Here is a 23,436-nt window from a genome sequence, read left to right as displayed (position 1 = left end):
GCTCTGCACCGCTATTGGAGTGAACACAGCTGACTGCATTCAAACTCAACCCCTTGCGGTGCACTAGTCGGGCACTGTCAATCCTGACATGGTGGAGCCCAGATATCCACATTTTTCCAAGAAAAAACTAATTTGCTCATCCAGGAGGTCAAAGAGCACATAATTGCAAACAGACCTCCACGGGCAAATGATGTCAAGCTGGCTTGGGAGGCGGTGATAAATATCGGCACCGTGAAATCTGTACTTGGAACCCGCTCTCCACCCCTGATCATTTGGCTTTTTACCATTATGTCTATTCTGCCCTCTGTGAGCATGCTGTGCGCACTCAACTGAAAGAGAACAGCTATTCAAGAGTGTGCTTGCTTCGAGCTGATTCTTGCAAGTTTGAGTTAAATTTTGTCAAAGTACACTTGAAAAAAATTAATTAAACTTTACGTATTTAACCACAGTTGACAAGGTTAATGCTACCACATACTTTAATATGAAACGACATAGTCGACTAAGGAAACTAGAACCAGTGTCACCATAGTTCTAAACCTTTTAATTAAACAACTGATATTTGAACACAAATGGGGGAGCGTCACATACAGACAGCCTTAAACAATACTCACAGGCATGCATTCTTTCTGCTCTGCACAAAATGACTACTATTACTGCAGCTTAGTTGCAATTGTCTTATTTGTGTTCCATCATCAAATCTATGTATGAATTTCTGTATGACTGTATGCAATATACAGTAGTTCTCCTTGGTGGCGAAGGCACACAGACCATAAGGAGCGATCCAATGAATGAACTGTTCAAATCTATGTAATTATATTATCCCTGTATGCTTTATCGGGCACAATACTAAAGTGTTGTTTTATTTAAAAAAAATAAATAAAAATAAAAAGTACAAAAATATGTGTTGGTATTTTGGGGGTCAGAATGGATTAATGCCATTTTAATTACTGCCAATGGGGAAAGTTGATTTGATACACAAATGATTTATTATAACCATACTTAGATTATTTTTAACACATGACACGTGTATTATTCTATGTCACTAGCATGTTAAAGGTTTCACAATGACAACTGGTTGATCTTCTATTTCCATAGTTTCCACTGGTAAAATTGGATTTGGAAACCAGAGATGAGAAAAGTACTGACATCCTCTACTTGAGTAAAAGTACAATTACTTGTGTAAAAACTTTACTTTGGTAAAAGTAAAAGTACTCACTCAAATAATTACTCGAGTAAAAGTAATAAAGTACAGGCTCTGTAATGTACTTGATGAGTAGAAGCAAAAAGTATTTTACCGGATGTTTTCTCCTACGTCAATTTGAAAGATATTAGCTAATGGAGCAGAAATGGGGATACATGGGCCAATTGACTCTCTGACTTGCTATCGAATTCTAATTATCCTCTGTTTTGTCGGTTCATATTTACGTGTTGTTCTAATCTAGCCAATTGCACGTCATGTGATCACGTGTCGTTGAGTCAATCACAAGGTGGGATGTAGGGGACCGTGTGAAAGGCTTCATATGATTGGCGGAGCCAGTAAACATTGTCGGCGACATTTTCTTGCAGGTCAAGTGTTTTAATTATTTTCATGCTTTTAAAAACTAAAGTAACAACCTTATTTTGAAAATGAGTCAAATAAAAAGTTCAGATACTCATGTAAAAAAATAACTGATAAAAGTAAAAAGTAGTCTAAAAAAATAAATACTTACTTTAGGAAAGTACTGAAAGAAAAACTAGTACTCAAGTACAGTAGTACAGGTATTTGTACTTCCCATCCCTGTCAGAAACCAAACAAATCAGCAATTGTCAAATCAAATCAAGCAAGTTTATGTGTTTGACTTAAAAAGCTTTGATGTACATTCATTGAACTTGTTTCAAGTTCAGTCTGCTTTACCATAATGTCCTGGTTTTCCTGCTGCTACTTCTGTTGAGCATTAAAATGCTTGTGACATTGGTAACACGTAAAGTCATTTCACCGTGACCCACAGGTGTTCATTTATGTTCAGAGAATGTTCTAGATTAGCATGAGAATTGTATATGGCTGCATGTGGAGGCACGTTAGGGAGTTCAGTATACAAAAGAATGTCATCTGAGGATGTAAAGGGGGCAGAAGTAGGTTAAAGGTCTGCAGCTGATCCCCCCCCCCCCCAAAAAAAAAAGACTAAACAGCACCTGGCAAACTTGCTGCGCTCTTCTCATCGCCTTCCCAACCAACCAAGTAAAGGTTTTTTTTTGTTGTTTATCTTCCAGACAGGAAGAGCATATCCCCATAATATAATTATACCTCACTGGGCTTGGTTTCTAATTAGATTATTTCTCTCTGAAACTACTTCAATAAAGAGGACAACAAAAAAGTCTAATCACGATGAGTATAGTTATGGGTTTAGACTGTCTGAAGTTCATCAGCCCTTGCCCTACACCTACAAAGACTACCAAAGATCTAAAAGTTGCTGTTTTATTTAAATGTGTTTCATGGTAGTGGCGAAACAGCTTTTAGATGGATTTCCACTGCAGCTCTTAATGCAATCTGTTGTGTTTTTCAGAAACATTATTATAGTGGAAAAACTTGCTCCATTGTACAATCAGTTGCATTATGTGAGGCACAATCAGCTCATCCTCATTTGACAAGACCATTACTTAGAACAGAAGCTGTGGGTAGATCTGTCTTGTTTAGAGCTGACAATGTGGAACAAAATGCCCACTCATGTGAGTGAAGCTTCTACAAAAGAAGCTTTTAAAATATTTCTGAAATAATTTGACCTTGAATATTTTAATGTTTTGTTTAGAGTTGTTTGTATATTATATAGTCAGTCCACAGTTGATGTATGTGTTATTATGAAAGCAAATGTGTGGGGGTAGTACTGTGTTAGTACGGATGAGGTTAAATGGAGTTTGATTCAGGATTTGTAAAATGTATATTTTGAGCCGGGATCTGAAAAGAATGACTAGGAAGAGGATTTGAAAGTGTGGGAGGGTTTATCAATACGGAGGAGGTTAGAGTGATATGGCAGGGAAAGCTTATTTTTATTTTTTATGGTTTTACAAATTAGGATGACTATTGGTATTTCAAATTAGATGTGGCTTTGTCAAGCTAGCCAGTGGAGTTACTGCAGGATGTGGTGGATGGAGCAGATTCTGATCATAAAAATAACTTTTTTAGTAAACTATAAAGGACTCAAGATGGGGATGACAACATTTTGGACCTGGATAGCAGCAGTTTGAATGGTAATGGATAGGCGGGGGTGATAAGGGTTTCGTGAATGGAAGTAGGCAGACAGGGGGATATTTTAATGTGAGATTCAAAAGCGAGTGTGTTATCGTGGATGATACCTGAGTCAACGGGAAAACGGATGAATTGTACAATGTGATGGAAAAACTCAGTTTTGAAAAGTGCAGATTTGGTATCTTTAAGAAAGATTTCTGTTTTGGCACTGTTAAGATTTAGAAAATTAGAGGTGAAACATACAGTTTCGACTGGGTGCAATCAAGATGGGTGGTGGGCTTGGCAGAAAGGTAGAGCAATAAAAAAAGGCTGTTGACTTTACGTAAAATTGCTGAGAGAGATAACAATCTCGCGACGAATATTTAATTCTTTGCGGAATAATGCAACACGTTCATCATTAGGGTCATTGTCAAAAGGACATGCCATGTTTGTGACAAAAGTGGACTTTAAGCTATAGACTATAGGCATATTTACACAAAAACTTGTCTCAGCGGACTTTATGAATGAAGAAATGAAATGTCGTGTGTGGCTGAAAGGAGGCAGGGACAGAGAAAACCCTGAGGTTCATTGTGAAAAACCTGCAACCGACCAGGTTTGGTTCATGGAATGTGTTACTACGGTACCTGACCAAGAGCTTAAATGACCTATTTTTTATGAAACAGGCTGGAGTTACCTCTTTTCCTCTGGTTTCAATTACCTCACTTTCTGAAACGGAAGACAAAGAGCTTCCCACATTTCAGGGCTTTTTGACACAGGGTTCTCACTAAACCTGCTTTGTGAAATAGACTACTGGTTCACACCAGTTGACACAGGTGCGATTTGAATGATTTGTGTTTGATGAATTGGGTGTGGCTGAAGAGTGAGTGTGATTTGTACCAGTAGAGTGGATCTTATTTACGGAGTAGATTTTTTTTCTCTCTTTTGATTTCTGCCACTTAGATTCATTTGAACATGTCTTAGGTCTGCTTTCAAATCCAGGTTGAAGGATGCACAAAAACACAACAATTGGCAACTAGTTTATCTGCTCCGTTTTTATTATAGCTCTCTTTGCATAACATTGAATGCTTTACCAAATGTTATGATGGAACCTTGAAAAAGACATTTGTAAATTCTCATAAATACATAACAAAACTCTAACCCCAGTATAAGCTTCAGGAGCCACTAAAAATAGTGTCCCTTTCCTCTCCAGAAGACCACATCATGACACAATTATCGTACCCAACACAAACATAGTTACAACGTAAAGACTTGCCAGTATTAAAGTTGTTTTGTATTTGTCAATGGGCTGCTTGTAAAAGGGGACACGAGGGAGCTAGTAGTAAATAGAGGAAGGATTTAATTATTGTTTAGGGTGAGAGAAATTCTTGCCCCAGACCGTATGTTACTGTTTTCCTTCTGTGGATGAGCTCCATATTAAAGTCCTACGACAGTCTGTTGAGGCCTTGGGCAACACATTTTTTCACCAGCCTCAGAGAAAGATTTCATCTCGACTGAGGTGTTTGGTGATTTATTAATAATGCCCTCCAGTAAATCAACACACATTGCACACACAAGCTCTCACAGTTCTTTCTCATTATTGGAAAAACTCCATCCTAAAATTTCTGCAACTGGGTATCTCATTCTCTCATAACCTCCCCATCAATGGCAGTCAATGCATTTGTTTTTAATGGAAAGATTTATGCAGTATGTGCAATATACATCACTTTGGAAGGGAAACTATATTTGGCTCCAACATTCATAAAATAGGCATAACCCAGATGCATGTTGTGACTGCAATTGGTTTTTATAATAATGAAGATGATGCTCAATTCTTGCTGGCCCAATTGGAGCTCCAAATTTGTTATAAAACATACGTAGAAAAAAATACATCACATTTCTGTTGGTTTAGGGTTAGTGTTACAGAGCAGAACACAGCACATTTTACATAATTAAAATTATTCATATACTTTTATATTATTTCTGTTAAAAACATTTACAAAATGAGTCTTTAAATTTTGTCATTAAACGTAATATCAGAAAACACAGCAATATAGAAGAGTGCCTTATAATCTATTATTATTACTTATAATGCATTCTGAATTTGTACTTTTCTTCAGTACTTTCATCCGCAACTCACATTTTGTTTTCTATATAGAAAAGCCGTCCATGGTTTATTGAGCGTTTACAGCTCAGCTCATTGTTTCGAACGAAAGAGACAACTCTAGTCCACAATATGTTAGCAAATATGAATACAAAAAGGGAGTCTCATCAAGCATGGTATAAGGTCACACACAAGTATTTCAAGGTGAAAATAATCCTTACGCCGATCAGGAGAGAACAAAAAAGAGAACTCCGGAGAACTGTATCGAATTTGTTGAAGTGTTCGTAAAACCACTCGGCCAGACTGAACTTGCTCCCAGAGTTATGATGCTCAGGAATGTCGGCAGTTTCAATCTCCAAAGTTCTTTCCTTGAATGGGAGTGTACCTGTGGAAGCAAGTGTGCCAAACAGACAATGACGGGGCTGAAGATGCAAGATGGATCCGCTCCCTGAAGAAAACAGATGAAGAGGCGTCCAACTATCAGCCGGGCCTCAGGACTTTGTGAAGACTCGGTTTTGGCCCAGTCTGCAAGGAGCTTGAATGGAAAAACACAAAATTAAATTAAAGACACAAAATTTGCTTGGCAACGCAGGAGGTTAAACACCCCATGGACAGTAGATTTATGATGCAATGAAGATGGAATGACGTTGCTTAAATTTTTTGAAGGTGTGCCTGACTGCTCTGACGTTTGTGAGGGATGGGAATGAGAACCGCCCAGCATTATTCTACTCAATATGACACAGACGAGAAAGCATAAGTTTAGAACATTCAGAAAGAGATCCTCCCATCTCTCAACAAACCTTCACTTTAAAAGTCAATGGAGTGACTTTTTTCCATGTTAGCACACAAGCTAGAAACGTTAGAACATCACTATTCCATTTGCAGAAATGATAAGATGTTGATGCTTTAACTTATGCCATGTGTGTTCAATGTGAAGCGGTTTATTTAGGCCTTAACTCTTTCGGTATCCTTTTTATGCTTTAGTGTCAAAACTATCTTTTTTCAATAGTTGTTTATAAAAAAAACACTTTTTAATTTCTTGTCTCGAGAGAAATTATGCAACCTTTCGTGAGCTGCATGACCAATAATTTTACTCAACAGAATTCCAATTTAAGATGTATTTAATTAATTGTATAATGATTGTTTTAAAATAAATTATTTAAACTAGCCGGACTGGGTGAAGATCTGCCATTTTTAAGTGAGAATAGGAATCTGTTGGCTAAACTAGACAGAAGCACTTTCATGTCAAAGCCAAAAGGTAGGAAGAGCTACTTAGTAATTAGCTAACACACTTATCAGTGTTGAGAGCTCACAACTAGCCCATACTGGAATGTTTGGGAAAGCTGTCAACGTGGGGGTTGGGGGGCAATTGTGTTTGATAATGTGTCATGGATCTTCAGACTAATTGGCAAGTGTAATTCAGTGGCTTGTTGATGAAGTACAGCCTACATGAGTGAAAACAAATTTTAGAAAGGGACTGCTTTTTTTCTTTACACTAAGTAACCCAAAGCTGTATTGGCCCCGCAATACGGGGTTGAGCAGTGGATAATTTGATTGAGACAGAAAAAAAAACAATCGATATGATTTGACAGTCATTGTACATGATACATATGATCAATGGAGAAAAAAAATCTGCAATTTCTGGCACTATTTCATTCCTCTAATTTGATATAAAAGAAACCGCCATGCCCGAAAAAATGCATTCAATAATAAACAGAAGACATGACTTAAAAGGTGACAATAATTTGTTGTACATATACGGTCACGCTCATCACGGGCACACCCACATACGCAAAAAATACAACTTCAAAGCCTCCATAAAAAAATGAGGTAATAGGTCATGAGGCTGAAGTTCCAAAAGTGTTATGATACATTGGACTTTCTCTGAAAAAGGATCAAAGGGGAGATTATGGCCAGAGCAAGAAGAGCAATAATGCTGCGGAAAATTGTCTCACAGTACTTTCTACATATCAAGTTCCTGTGATGTCTGATCATATCCACCAGGAAGCATATTAACATGGTATCTGGAGATTGCTATGATGAATTAACAAACATTCAAACCCTCATTTAATCGCATTTATTTCTCTGGCATTGGGGAAAAGGCTGACAGATGGAGTTCGACAATAGAATTTAATCTTTGGCAGATTTATTAAGTATTATATTACAGTATTTTAAGACCTTCCACAGTTAACTGTAGGGATAAAATCATTAAATCTTACCTTTGACACCATAGCGATTTAATTTTTTCTGAAATATTAGGTATTTTGTTGGCTATTTTTCTAACGCGGAAGTAAAACGGCTGGTTCAGTAAAACCCCGCCTCTCCCCGTCCTCTGAATTCGAGCGCTCCTTCTTTAAATGCGGAAATTGGATGGATGTTCAATTCTTCAAAAAACATTTGAAACAAAACGGCTCTTTGCCGCAAGAAATCATAGTGGAGGAGGAGGGAAGGAGAGGGAAGAAGAGAAAGGGTTAAAATAGAGAGAGAAAAAAAAACCTGGAACGCAAACCCAGGACCTTCTGCTTACAGGGTGAGTGTGCGAACCACTGCACCATTCATTCACAGAAATTTTAGTGTCAGAATTTAAGCCAGCCAATTGGCATTGCAAATGTGAAAGATAATTGATTGCTTTGAATTCATTTAGACAGAATGTTTACTGATAAAGGCTACTTTTATCACTATCCTGCGCGCATGGTGGTCTCAGAGAAAGTGGGCGTGTGTTTATTCCGCAGAGGCGGTGCGGGGGTGGGTCTGCACCTAATGATGTCATAAAGTGAGCACCTGCTCGTTTTCTCGGGTTGGGAGGGGCTGGTGCTTGGAGAGCAAAATGGCCTAGAATTTCTCATAGAGGGGCGAATGGAGGAAAACACAACCTAGGTGATGTTTTTGGTGAGGAATGAGCATTTTAACATGGCTATAAACTCCCAAAAGTTGTTTTTTCACGTTACTGTCCCTTTAAAATGCACATGTGGAGTTTGCAAAGCTCCATCAAATATTGCATAAAGTGACTGTAGAGAGTTGTGTTGTAAGGTAAATAACTAGACTAACTAACTTGACTAAAACAATTGCAAACTGTACTCTGATGCTACTATGTCTTTTTATAAAATAAACATAAATTAAAAAAATTCTGTGCATTTTTTGCCTGGTTAAATTGCCATGCAAAGTTTCACAGTCTATTCTACTAGTGAGGTCACCACATCATTTTTCAGTAAGTTTCCTTCTTGCCCACAGTTGGATTCCCAAGTATTTTTCTTGCAATAAATTGTATATGTTGGAGCCGTCAAGGCTGTATGAACATTCCCCCTTGAGCACATCAAAGTGGTTCCCTGCTGACAGACCATACATATTTACTTTAAATCCATTCATCCATAGTATATCAATATTTGGATTTTTCTTGAAATCATTTCTGGTTTGACACAGTGCCATGTCTAATGCTGTAGACCAGAGGTGGGCATCGAGGGCCGAAGTCCTGCAGGTTTTGCATGTTGCCCTTCTCCAACACAGCTGATATATGATCAGCTCATCAGGAAGCTCTGCATAAACCTGATAACGATCCTGTTGATTGGAATCAGCTTGTGTTGGAAGCGAGAAACTTCCAAAACCTGCAGGACTCCGGCCCTCGAGGACCGAGATTGCCCACCTCTGCTGTAGACTAACTAGAACATGTCTGTCCATTCCAGTGGTGGCATCAAGTTTGATTTTTAGAGCTCTATTTTCGTACACAGTGTAGGTGTGCTTTGCATAAAAACTGCCGCATCTTAATTTGTGTGCCGGGGCAAGTCTAGATTACCATGTTAGGGGATTTGGCAGACAATGCTGCGCCATGCTGGGCATCTGGCAGGCCGAGAGTTTCACCGGCGCTTCTAAAAAATTGAAGACTGAAAGTAGACTATAGACCAGCTCAGAGAAGGTCTAAGTTGTGGTGCAGGTGGTGTAACTTGACTGAGGTGCAGACATACATATTTTCTGCATTTCATTCATAAATATGACAACAAATCGCATTGAACCCTCTAAATCACTGTAGAAATCAATCTATTGAATACATCATTATTATCAACATTTTTAGGATGTTTTTTTAAAACGCTCTCCTAGGTTTCACAGTTTTATGAGGTGGAGTACAGTTTGACTGCACTTTGTGCTAGACTTGCATTGGGCATGAAAATGGGGCCTTTAGGCCATTACTCCTCTTTCAATGCCAGGCTCTGTAAGACTTCATAATGACAACAGAGAGTGAAAAAGACAAATGAAACTGACCTTGATTGACAAAAATGATGGCACGCTAGGTCTTCATCGAGAGAAGCACACATGCAGCGCTGATTGTCTCTCTGCTCGTGCTCACTCGACCGTCCAGCAACAGCACGTCGGATTCGCTGGGCTCCTTGGTAGCTCGACATTCCATAGGGTACCGTGCGTCTGCAAGTTTCCACAAAAGAGAGGCTGTTTTGTTTAACGACAGCAAAACATGCCCAAACAAACATCTCCATATTTAATGGCATATCACAAGATAAATGACAGAGCATGTCAATGAACCACACATGGTAAAGGATGCATTATCTGTGCATCAAGCATGCATCCAGAAGCAGGAGGGTTATTTACACACTAGTGTATATGCTAAAATACACTCCATAAAAGGTGTATTTATGAAAGAATTTTGGAATGGAAAACTAAAAAAGGAATGTCGGACATCTGTAGAAATCAAAGTTAAATTAAACAAACTTGGAGTGGCCAAACTTTAGCCAATAATGTGCAGCAAACTTTTGTGATGGCATGGCAATGGACCCCGTATATTGTGGTTTGGCACCCACAGATTTGCATATTTGCAGCCTATCAATTTTATTACTTTCTTTAAAATATTGTAATATTTTGTAATATTTTGTTTTTTTTCTTTCTGATTTCTTCCTATTTTTCATGGAAATGATGAATATTCAATGTTCATGTTTTTTTTTTTGCGTGCTCCTGATTTAGTGCTGCAAATGGAATTTTGAACAAGCCTGCGAGTAGGAGGCTCCCCACAGATTTCTCCTATTTGCATCAAGGCAATTATTTTAAGATATATGAGTTTGTGGATCTGCTATTCTTTCAACTTCTATTTCTTATCAATGACAGATCAGAATCATTCCAATCTTTGTAAGTTTTGTTAGTATTTCCATTTACAATAGCCGTAATTTCCGTTCCGCACGGGCTGTGCGGTCCCTGTACGACTGGCGGCAGAGCTTGGTTCGCATTGCTAGCAGTAAGTTGGATTCGTTTCCAGTGAGGGTTGGACTCCGCCAAAGCTGCCCTTTGTCACAGATTCTGTTCATAGCTTTTATGGCAGAATTTCTAGGCGCAGCCAAGGTTTTGAGGGTGGTCCGGTTTGGTGGCCAAAGCATTGCATCTCTGCTTTTTGCAGATGATGTGATGCTGTTGGCTTCATCAAGCCGTGATCTCCAACTCTCGCGGGGTGGTTCGCAGCCGAGTGTGAAGTGGTTGGGATGAAGATCAGCACCTCCAAATCCGAAAAAGGGTGGCGTGCTCTCTCCGGGTGGGGGATGAGATCCTTCCCCAAGTGGAGAAGTTCAAGTATCCTGGGGTCTTGTTCACGAGTGAGGGCAGGTTGGAGCGGGAGATCGACAGGCGGATCGGTGCTGCGTCTGCGTCTGGACTATGTATCGGTCCGTTGTGGTAAAGAAAGAGCTGAGCGAAGCTCTCGATTTACCAATCGATCTACGTTCCTACCCTCACCTATGGTCACGAGCTGTGATTCGTGACCGAAAGAACAAGATCCCGGATACAAGTGGGTGAAATGAATTTTCTCCGCAGAGTGTCCGGGCTCTCCCTTAGAGATAGGGTGAGAAGCTCGGTCATCGGACTCAGGGTCGAGCCGCTACTCCTCCGCGTTGAGAGGAGCCAGCTGAGGTGGCTCGGGCATCTGGTTTGGATGCCCCCTGGACGCTTCCCTGGAGAGGTGTTCCGGGCATGTCCCATGGGCAGTAGGCCCCGGGGACGACCCAGGACACGCTGGAGAGACTATGTCTCTCGGCTGGCCCGGGAACGCCTTGGGATCCCACCGGAGGAGCTGGTTGAAGTGGCTGGGGCGTGGGAAGTCTGGGCTTCCCTGCTAAAGGGCAATTGTGACATCAATTGTGACATCAATTTCAGTCAACAGAAGAGGGCGGTATTGGCCAAAATGGTGGGCCTCTGAGAAGAAAGAAAATGGATGGATTAGTCTGCTTAATTCCTATTCCGCACATGCGATTTTAATCAAAATACTGTGCTTAGACTAGAGGAAGCACATACAACATATTATTGCAAAGAAATTTGTTTTAGTTCGCCTTTAGTTAATACGGATTGGATGTAGGACTTTTTTTTTTAATCCATTGTTTTTATTCAAAGGCGAGCAATGTATTTGTGCAGCAGTCAGCAGCAGTTTTCCCTTCCCCTACAGTATGTACAGTATGTTTGTGTGCAGTCAGATCAAATTCCATATCCAGAATTTTTTAAAGAATCTTTCATACCACTGAGAGAGAGAGAGCAAGAGGAATGATCAACATTTTACCTTGTAACATAAGCCCGTCCACAGGTTTGTGTGTTTTGCACTATATAAACAGCCAGATCTTATGAGACTTTAGTAGGAATTAGTAGAATTATATTATACTGTGATTTCTCATTTCCTATGGAGGAATGTCTCTTTTTTTGTATTTGTTTTTTCATTCACAAGCACATGCAAAGAGGGACCAAAAACTTAACTCCCACCAAGGAGAAATACAAGTAAACTACCGGTACGTAAGTTGGATATAAAAGTTATCTCTTGAGGTCTCCCTAATTTGTTGGAATTTAGATGTTTCTGGGGTTGGTGAAAGATTCTGGTTGGTAACCCGGTGGGAAGTAGGTGATGTCTGGTCGGTGCTGGATTTCACTTTTCTTTCTTTTCTTTGATCCTTCCTCGGGTCTCCTGACAACTTCATAACTCTAGCTGGATTCTGAAGTATTCGGTCTCGGTAAACGATATGGGATTTTTAATAGGTTTTAGGTGAATTAATGAGCACACACTCACACGCACGCACATATGCACACACACACCCGCACATGCACATAGTCACGCACATACAAAAAAAAGAGAGAGAGCAATGATGATGACATGTCGAATCGGTAAGATTACTGAATGAACAATACTCTGAGAAGTAATGATTATGAAGTTTGGATGGCTGATGGACAGGGAAGGGATTTAGGGGTACAGTACAATAGCATTCATTGGTCCATTATGGCAAGTGGATGTAACATTTATAGCTTGTTTGAATCTCCAGTATTAATATTGAAGAAATCAACATTTTTACGTCTAGTCATAATTACATTTTGAATCATTGAAAATAACTCTGAGCCAAATCCACTAAGAGTGCTAAATATTGCTCCACATCTGCACCCGCAGCTTGCTCCTTCTTAACTCATTCACTGCCATTGACGTTATAGCTATAGACGTCAAAAATTCATTTGAACTATTTCTATTAGTTAAACATATTTTTCCATTTTTGTTAACAAGAGTATGAAAACCTAGATTTTTTTTGTACATTTAGAACAGATATAAAATTAGTGATTAATCGTGAGTTAACTAGTGAAGTCATGCAATTAATTACGATTACAAATTTTAACTGCCTGATGCCCCTAATTTTTAATAATCTTTTCTTTTCTTTTTTTTTATATATTTTTTATTTTTAATCATCTTTTTTTTTTTTTATAAAGAAAAGATTATTAAAAATTAGGGGTGTCAAGCAATTACAATTTTTAACCGTAATTAATCGCATGACTTTACTATTTAAGTCACGATTAAGCACAGATTTGATCATTTCTACTACAATAAAAAAAAATCTAGGTTATCATATTCTTGTTAACAAAAGTGGGAAAAAAAATTTAACTAATTGAAATAGTTGAAATTCATTTTTGACGTTTATAGCCGTCAATGTCAACGTCCTATTCACTAAGGATATTGCTCTAATGATATACCAGTGCAAACACGCCCACAAAGTTTGACAGCTGGGAGCAAATTTGCGCCTGATTTACCACAAATGGCAATGGATTTGCGCCAAGAACACTGCAGTATAGTAACAGTTGCGAGAAAGATGACGTTATCAGAAAGTGAGGTTGGACCGAAGAGGTCCGAAAGCGTTTTCCTCATTTAGCGTCATTAAGCTGTAGCGAACTGTAGAGGACGATGACGACGATGTCATTCATCCAATGTCCATAAAATACCAATTATTGGTGCGGTCATCTTTTCTATTTTTAGACAATGATGTGGGCATACAGTAGAAACGGAGTGTTTATGCATCTGTCGCAAAAATGATCGCAAAATGCATAACCCCACCCCCTGACGAATGACATGCATGATCTGCGTGAATGGGGAGCAGCTCTCTCCGTGACACTACTGCCATGGACACTTGAAATCACTTGAGAGCCTTCCACAGAATCGATGAAGTTTACACTAGCCTTTCATTTACGTTGTTTGCATCACTCAAACGGCGTGTGGCTATTAGCCCTGGTGTTCAATGAGTCTCATTTGCATAGAAGTGGGCAATTTCTCCGCCAAATGCATGCAAATGACCTAATTTACGTACAGGCAAAAACTCCTGGGCACCGAGACGCAATCTGGTTGACACTCAGTACTGAATTTCCCCATCTGCGAGCGCTTAGTGAATTACACGCTCCCTGATTGCAAAATTTGGACCGGTTAGCGCTGTGCTGTTAGCTACGCAAACCTTTAGTGGATCTGCTTATCTATCATTGTCATTTCAAATATTGTTGAGGACAAATGTTGTTAGTTTTGCCATTCATTTGCAGGAGGCTGTGCTTAGAAATATCTACAATTCAGTTGATCTACTATGTGAGCCAAGGATGTCTGAAACAAAGTTGTAGATAGCCACAACTGCTGTATCTATATTTTAATTATGACTAGTCATAGAGTCATGCAGCCAGAAAGATCTACAACATCATTTTGCCTAGTTAAAACCTATTTACGATATCTGCAAAGGGACACTAGATATCTTGAATTGTGGTGAATTAAAGATATCTTGAACAGGATTATTAAATATGGAATTGTAAAACTGCTGGAATTGTATAATCCAGATGATGTAGACATCTCATCCTGGAGTCACAGATATACAGTATATAGTTTAGTTGCAGATATCCATAATTCACAGATGATAACGGCAACTGAATTATAGCTATGACTGGACCCAAAATATGGGTGTCCATAGGCCTACACATAAATGACAAAAGTAATGTAATTTGTCCTTGCCGAAATTACTTTGCAAAAATCAGAAATTATAGGAAGAATGTAGTTGCAGATATCTGAAATGTTCTTTTTCAACTCTTGAAACTGAATTATCGATAACTGCATCACTATAGTGTATTTGTTAAATGTTAAAAGGGATTCCTTACCATTGGCCCACACCCCAAAATACACTTTAGTTCAACCGGGAAAATGTGATGTAATAAAGTCAAATATAGTATATTAGTGTTGTAACATACAAGACCAGTCTCGAGAGCACATTTTGAAAGTTTTGGTCTTGTGTCGGACTCGAATCCCAAAAATCTTGCTTTGGTCTTGTCTCAGTCTTGAACAAGATAGACTAGGATTTTCCGTCATCTAACTGCTATTCTTCAACATCAAGAATGTAAACATAAGTAGAAGTGCTTAAGCTAATACCATCAATTCATGTGTTACTAACATCCTATCACCGCCGTAATGACTACAACCTTTGTAGTGTTGTTAACCTCCACCAGCCACCACCATCACCACCAACAACTACAACACACACACACACACGGAGATGAAAGGTGCTAAACTTAAGCACAAAAGTGCAAACGAGGACAGCCCGGAGCAAGATATGGCCACTAACTCAACAGTAATTAAGTTTAGTTTCCTCAACCACAAAGACTTCCTATGTAAAAAATAACATTAAAAATTGCAAATAAAAAACAATGCAGACCGCAAATTCTGTCCTCAATTCAATGAGACGCCAGGGACAATGTCAAACAAACCGTGTACCCAAAGAAAAAATAAATCCAGGTGAGATAACATTAATGGTAAGGAACAGCAAATCCCTTATTAAAATCATATTTTTTAGATATTGTACAAATACTGCACTATGCTGTAAAAATATGACAGCAGCGTAGGACAATCCATCTCAATCGCTGTAGAAATAAATTCATTGAATTAATTAATCCATCCATTTTCTTAACCGCTTGTCCTCACAAAGGTCGCGGGAGGCGCTGGAGCCTATCCCAGCTACCTTCAGGCAGTAGGCGAGGTACACCCTGAATTGGTTGCCAGCCAATCACAGGGCACACAGAGACAAATAACCATCCACAATCACACCCATGGACAATTTGGAGTGTTCAATTAACCTACCATGCATGTCTTTGGAATGTGGGAGGAAACCAGAGTACCCGGAGAAAACCCACACAAACACAGGGAGAACATGCAAACTCCACCCAGGAAGGCCGAAGGCCGGTCTCGATCGCACGTCCTCTGCACTGGGAGGCGGACGTGCTAACTAGTTAGCCACCGTGCCGCTGAATTAATTAATATCATTATTATTTTAATATTATTTTTAATTGCACTCCCATGACTGTACGACACCCCAACACATGGGTGGTTTGGTGTTGTCACACGGAGGCTCGATTGGGGGTACATTTGAGTAGATAAACAAGGGGACTTTGATTGGCCAGCAGTCGGCTCTATTTCTTCTCACAACGGCACAAACACTCCCGTCTATCTGCATTAGACTAGCAAAATACCAAAAGAAAGAAAACGCCACCCTTGCACACAGTTGCGCTTTACACAGGACTTGCACGGGGCATGAAAATAGGGCCATTGGTCTTGCCTTGGTCTCTGTGAGTTCTGGCCTCTGGGCAAATCTTGGTCTTGGATAGTCTGGTCTTGAGTACAACTCTACCATATAACATCAGTAATTGCCTGCCCAGGGCTGAAATGAAACCATTTGGCTTCTTCTATTTATTAAAAAAAAAAAAATCATTTCAGAAAGCATACACTACCTATAGGTTTAAAAGTGACAACATTTGGTGATTTTCACAGCTCAATTAAAAACGACTCATTACTTCTTCTAGCCTGAAGGCACAAATGCTACAAAAATTATCCTCCTGAAGGCACATCGCTACTGTGCTTCTATCTGCCTTTTCCGCGTAGCGATGTGTGTTTGTGCATGCGTAATCAGTTTCCAAGTATAAAAGCAAATAGGCAGATCTCTACGCTGCCTTTGTACGTACGTTCACACAGTGCATTTGTGAATTCAAAACACACTGCACAGTACGGCGTTAAGATGACGCCATTCCATAGAATATAAGATTTATTATTATTATTATTATTATTATTATTATTATTATTCTATATTTATTATTTTCACACCTTTCTTTTGAGGTAAAATGTCAGCTTTTGAAGGATGGGAGACCAACGCCTTAGCTACCGGATCTTCAGCAAAGTAAGGGACAGAGAATTATTCGTACTTTTCACAAAGAACGGTACAAAAGGAAAGATTGGCTTTGTGGATGTGCTTCAATTAACTGGCTCTTTTACATGATGTTTGGCATTGCTATTGCTAACTTGATTTTGTGAGGAATTCGAATGTTTTACAGGGAGATATTTATTACATCCTTTCTGGTGGGTTTTTATAAATGAATGAAATTGTCTGTTTTTCGTTGTGCGGCAAATGGGAGGCAGAGTGCACTGCACCGTGTTTACCGCAACTGGCAGACTGTGCAATGGATGTGACGGTGGCCCAGAACTTTAGCTGAGTGGCAAATGTTGAGCTGCCGCACCAGAGGCGATGGGTACGAACCCCGAATAAAAAATAAAAAAAAAGATTGCGGAACAAAAAAATGTAAGACTTCAAAAGAGAGTAATGTTTTTTTTGTTTTATGTTCTACCCATACAGAGGAGGCATCTAAATAGTTTGAATGTACGGCATTTTGGAGTAAACTGAGTATCATTTATAAGTATCTTGAGGTCGGGCCGAGTTTCCTCTTTTTTTTGAAAATGAGAATATGATCACCCTAGGATACGTTCTACACTCGCCTACCGACACACAAATTTGTAATTGGTGTGTGCGTCTCAATTTGCAACTGCCGTCCTGCCTACCCAAACCTGAAGCTCACTGCATGTCACATGTATTACTTTCTAGTGTGACAGACACCAAGTGAAATGATCCACTTTCACGTCAGTCATTAATCTTGAAATAGCAAAAGGCCCTTTAGGAAATAACACAAGGAAATGCCATTAGAAAAGCACTGTTTCATCTGTTCCCAGTGGTTTAAAAGTTAAATTTTACTTGAAGAGGAACTGTTTTACTTTATCCCCCTTTTGTGGGGAAATATTTATACACTTACTGACTTTACACAAATATTTCACTATATATCAGTACACAGTGAAGACATTCAAATATGTCAATCTGTCTTGACTTGCTAGGCGGTAAGAGGGAGTGTTGTGAAACTGAAATAGCCCACAGCAGTCTTGGCAAAAGAAGAAGGAGCACAGAAAAACGACATTCTTGCTGAAAATGGTGATTCAATAATTGACGACACGCAACAACCGTGGAGATAAGCTGTTGTCACTACTCAAGTGCACTTGAGTACTTGTCCTTTGGCTACGCGTGTCCCGCATTAAGGAATAAACAGTGTCCATGACACCTGAGCACACCCAGCAAACAACTTCTTGCACATTTTAATGATAGTGATAGATGTGGCCCACCATGGCTCAATGGTGATTTTGTTACCTCTACAAAGCAAGGCAGTAACTCTTCCCATAAAGTGGTAAGGACAAAACTTAGTGGAACTCATTATTTGGGTTATTTACCCACTAATCCACCTGTTTGCTTTCAGTTCACTGACATTACCTTCCATTTCTTTTTAAACGGCATGTCTAAAAATCAAAGCCAAATCACCCAATTTTAGGGAAAAAGTACAACACTAAAGTTGAACAAAACTTTTGTTGTGCGTGACGTCAGCATGTCAGGCCACAACTCAGAGTGAAGCTGCCCAAAATATAAATAAATAAGGTCTGTGCATAGATGTCCCACAGCAAAGGTCATGTTGTGTTTCTTCAGGCACCAAACTGAGACTGAATCAACTGCTGTTCTCTTGGTTTGATGCAATTGACATATTTATCAAAGATCAATAAATCAATTATGTCCATCTTTACTGGCAACAGATTGACCCTGGAATGGATTGTTTCTTGATCATTTGTTGCAATATTTTTTTTTAAGGAGAAAAAATTGAGGGCTGAGCATCCAGGAACAGATTGCTTAACACCGGAGCTTTTTATGTCTTATTCAATCTTAAGAGGCAGCACAGTGGTTAAGCAGTGCTGCCAAATGGCGGGAATGTCATAGCTTCAATCCTGCGCTGAGAGCATGTACTCTGGCTTCCTCGCACAGCGGCCATGTCTCCTAGTCTACCAGGAGCCATGAAATATGTATTACCTCCGCCAAGTGCGAAGACGAGACGTATCGCTTTCTCCTGTGTTAGTTAGCTAGTTAGCCATCTTACGCAAACAAAAATAGCACTGATTCCCATGATAGTATGGGACGCCTAGAACATGAGCAGAATCCACTACATTTTCAGAATAAAAGAGGGATTTATTTTCTCCCATTTCCCTTTGTCAAATGATGGGATTCTAACATTTTTATGACCATCTTTAACTCTATGCAGACCATGTACATTCTTTCCACCTTAACAGGGAACTGAATTCTACTGTGGGGCCTTTCAAAGAACTATTGTGTAAGTGTAGCACAACACACAACTGCCAAAACATGCATGCACTCAGACACTAGTGAAAAAAGTGCACATGCTGCAACTGATTTACAGTACTGTACTTATCAGTCAAGTTGCATCCGCCTTTTATCCTTTCTCAAATCCACTGTGATTTAAGGTTGAATCATGACAAACATAAATTCATTCCTGCATCATCCTCCCATGCAGTAGAGTCATCGAGACCCTGTCACTGCATTTCCTGTAAAACCCATACAGCTGTTCAAGATGTTTAAAAGGCCACAGGTTAGATCAGTTTTTCAAAAGTGAATACTGTATAAGACCTGTGGGAACAATAAGGAATTTTGCAGAGGAAAGACAAATTCATTGACATGCCTCAATCACACGTCACAAAATAGTTTCACTGAGTTATTAATGGAGCGTTATAGACTGATCACCAAGAGACAAAAAAAAGACTTGGCCGACTCCATGTTAACCTCAAGCCAAAATAAACCTTTGCTATACGTTCTTTTCTCTTTTTTTTCTTCCAAGTTGCAAACCGCAGAGGCATAATGTTTCAATACCTTGAGCGCTTGGGAATTTGTCTGCTCATGTTTGCTCTTTACCAATGTGTTTTGAGCAGTTCTGCCAACATGGTGAACAATTATTAGCTGTGTTTGATATGTCTGTTGACAGTTAGTAGTCAAGGAGGCTGATAACCGATATTCACTTTCACTAAAAGGGAAAAACATCTTTAAACATATGTTTATTGAACACCTTGTTGATCTTTTTTAAATTCTTAGACAACAGGCATCTTAGTTTTAAATTTCAAACAAAAAAGGTTGAGAAAGCGCCGAGAGTCATCAGCTTGTCTTAAAAACTTAAAACGAGTAAATAGCTCCCTATTGTTTTCTACACTTAACAAAGTTTTCAAAAATTTCAAAATATCTGAAATATTTATAAATTTTCACTTATCTTGGTTTTAATGTCTAACGAAAACAGAAGGTGCAGAGTTCCCAGGGTTAGCAGCATCTCTTATAAATAACATACATTTTAGATAAATAGTTTCCTGAAATTAACACAGTTTTAAATTGACATTGGTTATTGGTCATCAGATTTATTTACTTATTTTTTAAAGGCTGATGCCTATGTTTGTCAAAATGCTGAATATCTGCGCCAATAATTGGCCCGGCCGATAATCGGTCTAGTATTGGCTTTAGTCTCGGGAAAATTTAATTAATGTGGCTACGCTTATTTTCGATCATAGAAGAAGACAGAGCATCTAGAGTAGCTGAACTGCGTTTATTAAATTTTGGGCATTTGAGTTCTAAATAAAAAATATTATTATTAGTACTATTATTTTGTGGAAATGCTTATATTTAACCGTTTTATTTTGTGCACACACAGTTTGTCAATCACTGCTCTTTTATACTAAAGTATTCTGCTGTTTGAGTTGGACCTGTTCAATAAATTAATTAGAAATCCTCCTTGTTAGAGTTAATACAAGCCACTATTAAAAATGAAGGGGTCAGAGAAAGAACAGTGAGTAAGACTGAGTGTGTATTTGAAATAATTACTGCTGTCTCTTGTGTCAAACTATAGCCTTTAGATATTTCTCTTGGGGTCGCCATCACTTGAAAACTGACCTGTTGTGTGGCCTGAGGCTTTCTGGTGCGGTTAACTAAGATGTTTGCCTTGCAGGCTTCACAGCTATTTATGTGCCGCAAAAAGAAAGGTTCACAAATGTGTGCTTTTGGCAGTAAACTTTAGTAGTATGTAGTATGTCGTATTTAACAAAGGATGTCTTACTCGGGAGTATTGATCCAGATGATGTCCAAATGGCAGTAATAGATGCACTCTTTATCCTTGTAGGAATAACAGGTGCAGCGCTTCGATCTGGACTTTGGCTCCGCCGCATCAGAATTCTTTCGATCCGCGACTTCCCTGGAGTTCAACTCCGTGCTGGGCCCCGAGACACCTCTGGGGCTGATCTCGGATATGACCCAAGCATCACACCTCAACACACCTTGTATTGCACAGGAAACACATTACAGTATTAGGAAAAGAGGGGAAAGAGTTTTCCGCGATGGAAGCACAGCTTGCACGGCGACGTGAACCACGTACCTTGTAAGAGAATTAAAGCAAGGATTTTGTAAAGCATGATTTTCGTGTGCATATGGGAAAAGATCCTCATTGTGTGTGTTAAATATTCCCAAATCCTAAGAGAGCCTTGTGGTAATGCGACGACGTGGTCATATTAATCCAACACATGTAACAATCCACTGATGTCGATGTGCAGATCCTGGCAAAAACAAAAATGACGCTTATCCCTCCGTTGCGTTCATATTTGTACCTTCATGACATACATCCTGCGCGCAGGGCTGTGTCGACCTGTCTTTACTAGTCCCTGCAATAAATGCATATGCCCAAACTCTTCTCCGTGTTGCAGCATCTGGAGTAAAGAGCAGCCTTCTTGCCCGCCCCCTAAAAAAAAAAAAAAAAAAAAAAAAACTACATAAAGATGGATGGGGTTTGGATAACTGGTGTACACCCCCACGCCACCTCCCACCACCCCCTATCAAATATGCTTGAAAGAGAGGGCTCCAGTAGACTTGCTGTTGATACATGGCATGAGCGATATGTTTCCTTAGTTTAGGGCTAGAGAGCTACACTATGTAATCATAAGACTGCATGAGCTCTGTAATATCTCATCATTCTGCAGATAAGTACAGCTGTGTGATGAGGGTCTTTGTCCCCTATATTGTTACCTACCTGAGCACCATCACACGGTACTCATCTGAGTTCTCATGGTTCAGTTCACTCCAGGTGCACATAGGAAACAGGCTTTCCCGACCACATGTAGCATTCACAATGTAAGTGCATGCTGGGTTATATAAGCGGCTTCCTGGAAATAACACAGGGTGCCTGCAAGCAAAGATGAGTGTTGCCTCTTGAGTTCAAAAGCCAAGTCATCGCCTTGATGATGAACATGAGACAAGATGCTGTCACCCTGACTAACTTGTTCTTGTTCATTTTCGAGGCTGTCATGTCATGGTATGATTGGCTGGCGACAAGTTCAGGGTGTTTGTACGTTACTCCACCTTTCCACCGAAGTCAGCTAGGATAGGCTCCAGCATGCCGGTGACCCTTGTGAGGATTATGCTATGTTCAGACCGAACACAAAATAATGCATCAGCCCTCGTGTCTCACAGATCTTCTAATATTAAAGACAGCTAACTTCCTGGTACACATTCCATTTCTATTATGATAATAATAATATAATGAGAAGCCATGATAGAGACATATCCCATTAATCACATTCCTTTCGTGTTCTATTGTCTTTATTATATTTTTTCCTCTACGCCTTCAGTGGTGGAAAAACACATTAAAGCATAAGAAAGCAAAACACACATGAAGTTCAATGAGCAAAACTTGTGAATTTATCTCCCGATTGCTATTTTAGTTTTAAATTATACCTTCAAATACCTTTGAATACTTTGAATGTGATGCATTGTAAAGCGCTTTGAGCAGCATGCGGTTCAGAAAGCGCTATATAAACTCCGTCCATTTACCATATTTGGATGGTCCACAGTGATTCACAAGCAGGGTGCTGCGTGTGGCACCCTATTGGACTGTAAACAAAATCACCAAATAACGAAATTATCCAATAACAATTCATTTGTATGAAAATTATTATGTATTACTACAGATATATCTTTGTTTCTCTATCTCTGCCAATCACCTACACCAAAAAGCATTCAGTGGTAGAAGGTACAATAAACCTGAGTATCCCGTTTTCATAAATAAGTCACGGCTTTCTGGAAGTATATATTAGCTATGCGTTTAAACAATCAGGACCAGAATTTGTTTATTTGCTTATTTATTAGGATCTCCATTAGCCATCACTCCCTTGTGGGGTCCTTACACATAACACAATTAAATACATAATAGAAACATGCAAAGTAACGATTAAAATCGTCAACAGTAGTTACAAGGAAAAGACTACAATATTCAATTCAATAATTTCCGACAAAGTGGAGCATTGATTACAATTGAAAGAATTTATCAAAAAAATATTTTATAATTTTGCAAACACACAACACTCAATACCTAAGCTTATGAAACAAAAGTAACAAAACCAAAACAAAACAAAAACTATAAAAATCAGATTTGATTCAGTCAACGGGGAAGCGAGCACGGCGCTGCCCTCTGCCTCCGTGTTTTTTGTTTTTTTTACCCCTCTCAACTGGAAATCTAAATGCGATCATATTGCGAATTTGAACATGTCTTTAGAAAAAAAGCAGTGGCTCCCCATAGAGGAAGGCGGAGTGGGAGAAGGTTGCTGCTCGGGTGTCGGGTCAATGCGTAAATTTAAATGTAGTCCTTTGCAATCATA

The 23,436-nt window shown here is 39.3% G+C and overlaps 1 protein-coding gene across 1 annotated transcript; it reads right to left on the bottom strand.

Annotated features, from left to right (window-relative positions):
- Positions 1–4,239: 4,239 nt before the first annotated feature.
- edn3b (endothelin 3b) lies at positions 4,240–21,511 on the bottom strand. The gene is made up of 4 exons (XM_077578160.1): positions 21,165–21,511; positions 20,850–21,066; positions 9,558–9,716; positions 4,240–5,838 (listed from the first exon to the last, which is right to left on the bottom strand). The coding sequence occupies exons 1-4, from the start codon at positions 21,232–21,234 to the stop codon at positions 5,784–5,786; spliced, it is 501 nt and encodes a 166-aa protein (XP_077434286.1). The 5' UTR covers positions 21,235–21,511; the 3' UTR covers positions 4,240–5,783.
- Between the last annotated feature and the right edge of the window lie 1,925 nt (positions 21,512–23,436).

Source organism: Vanacampus margaritifer, chromosome 1 (genome assembly GCF_051991255.1).
Source record: "Vanacampus margaritifer isolate UIUO_Vmar chromosome 1, RoL_Vmar_1.0, whole genome shotgun sequence".
NCBI classification, from domain to species: domain Eukaryota; kingdom Metazoa; phylum Chordata; class Actinopteri; order Syngnathiformes; family Syngnathidae; genus Vanacampus; species Vanacampus margaritifer.
This window is presented reverse-complemented; position numbering and strand designations above follow the sequence as displayed.

Bases quoted from the DNA above. Each gene is read 5' to 3' on its own strand.
- edn3b (XM_077578160.1), bottom strand. From the start codon at position 21,234: ATGAGGATCTTTTCCCATATGCACACGAAAATCATGCTTTACAAAATC. The intron at 21,067-21,164 runs GTACGTGGTTCA...GTGCAATACAAG, and splicing joins TGCTTTAATTCTCTTACAAG to GTGTGTTGAGGTGTGATGCT. The intron at 5,839-9,557 runs GTCAGTTTCATT...TTTCCATTCAAG, and splicing joins CATCATTTTTGTCAATCAAG to CTCCTTGCAGACTGGGCCAA.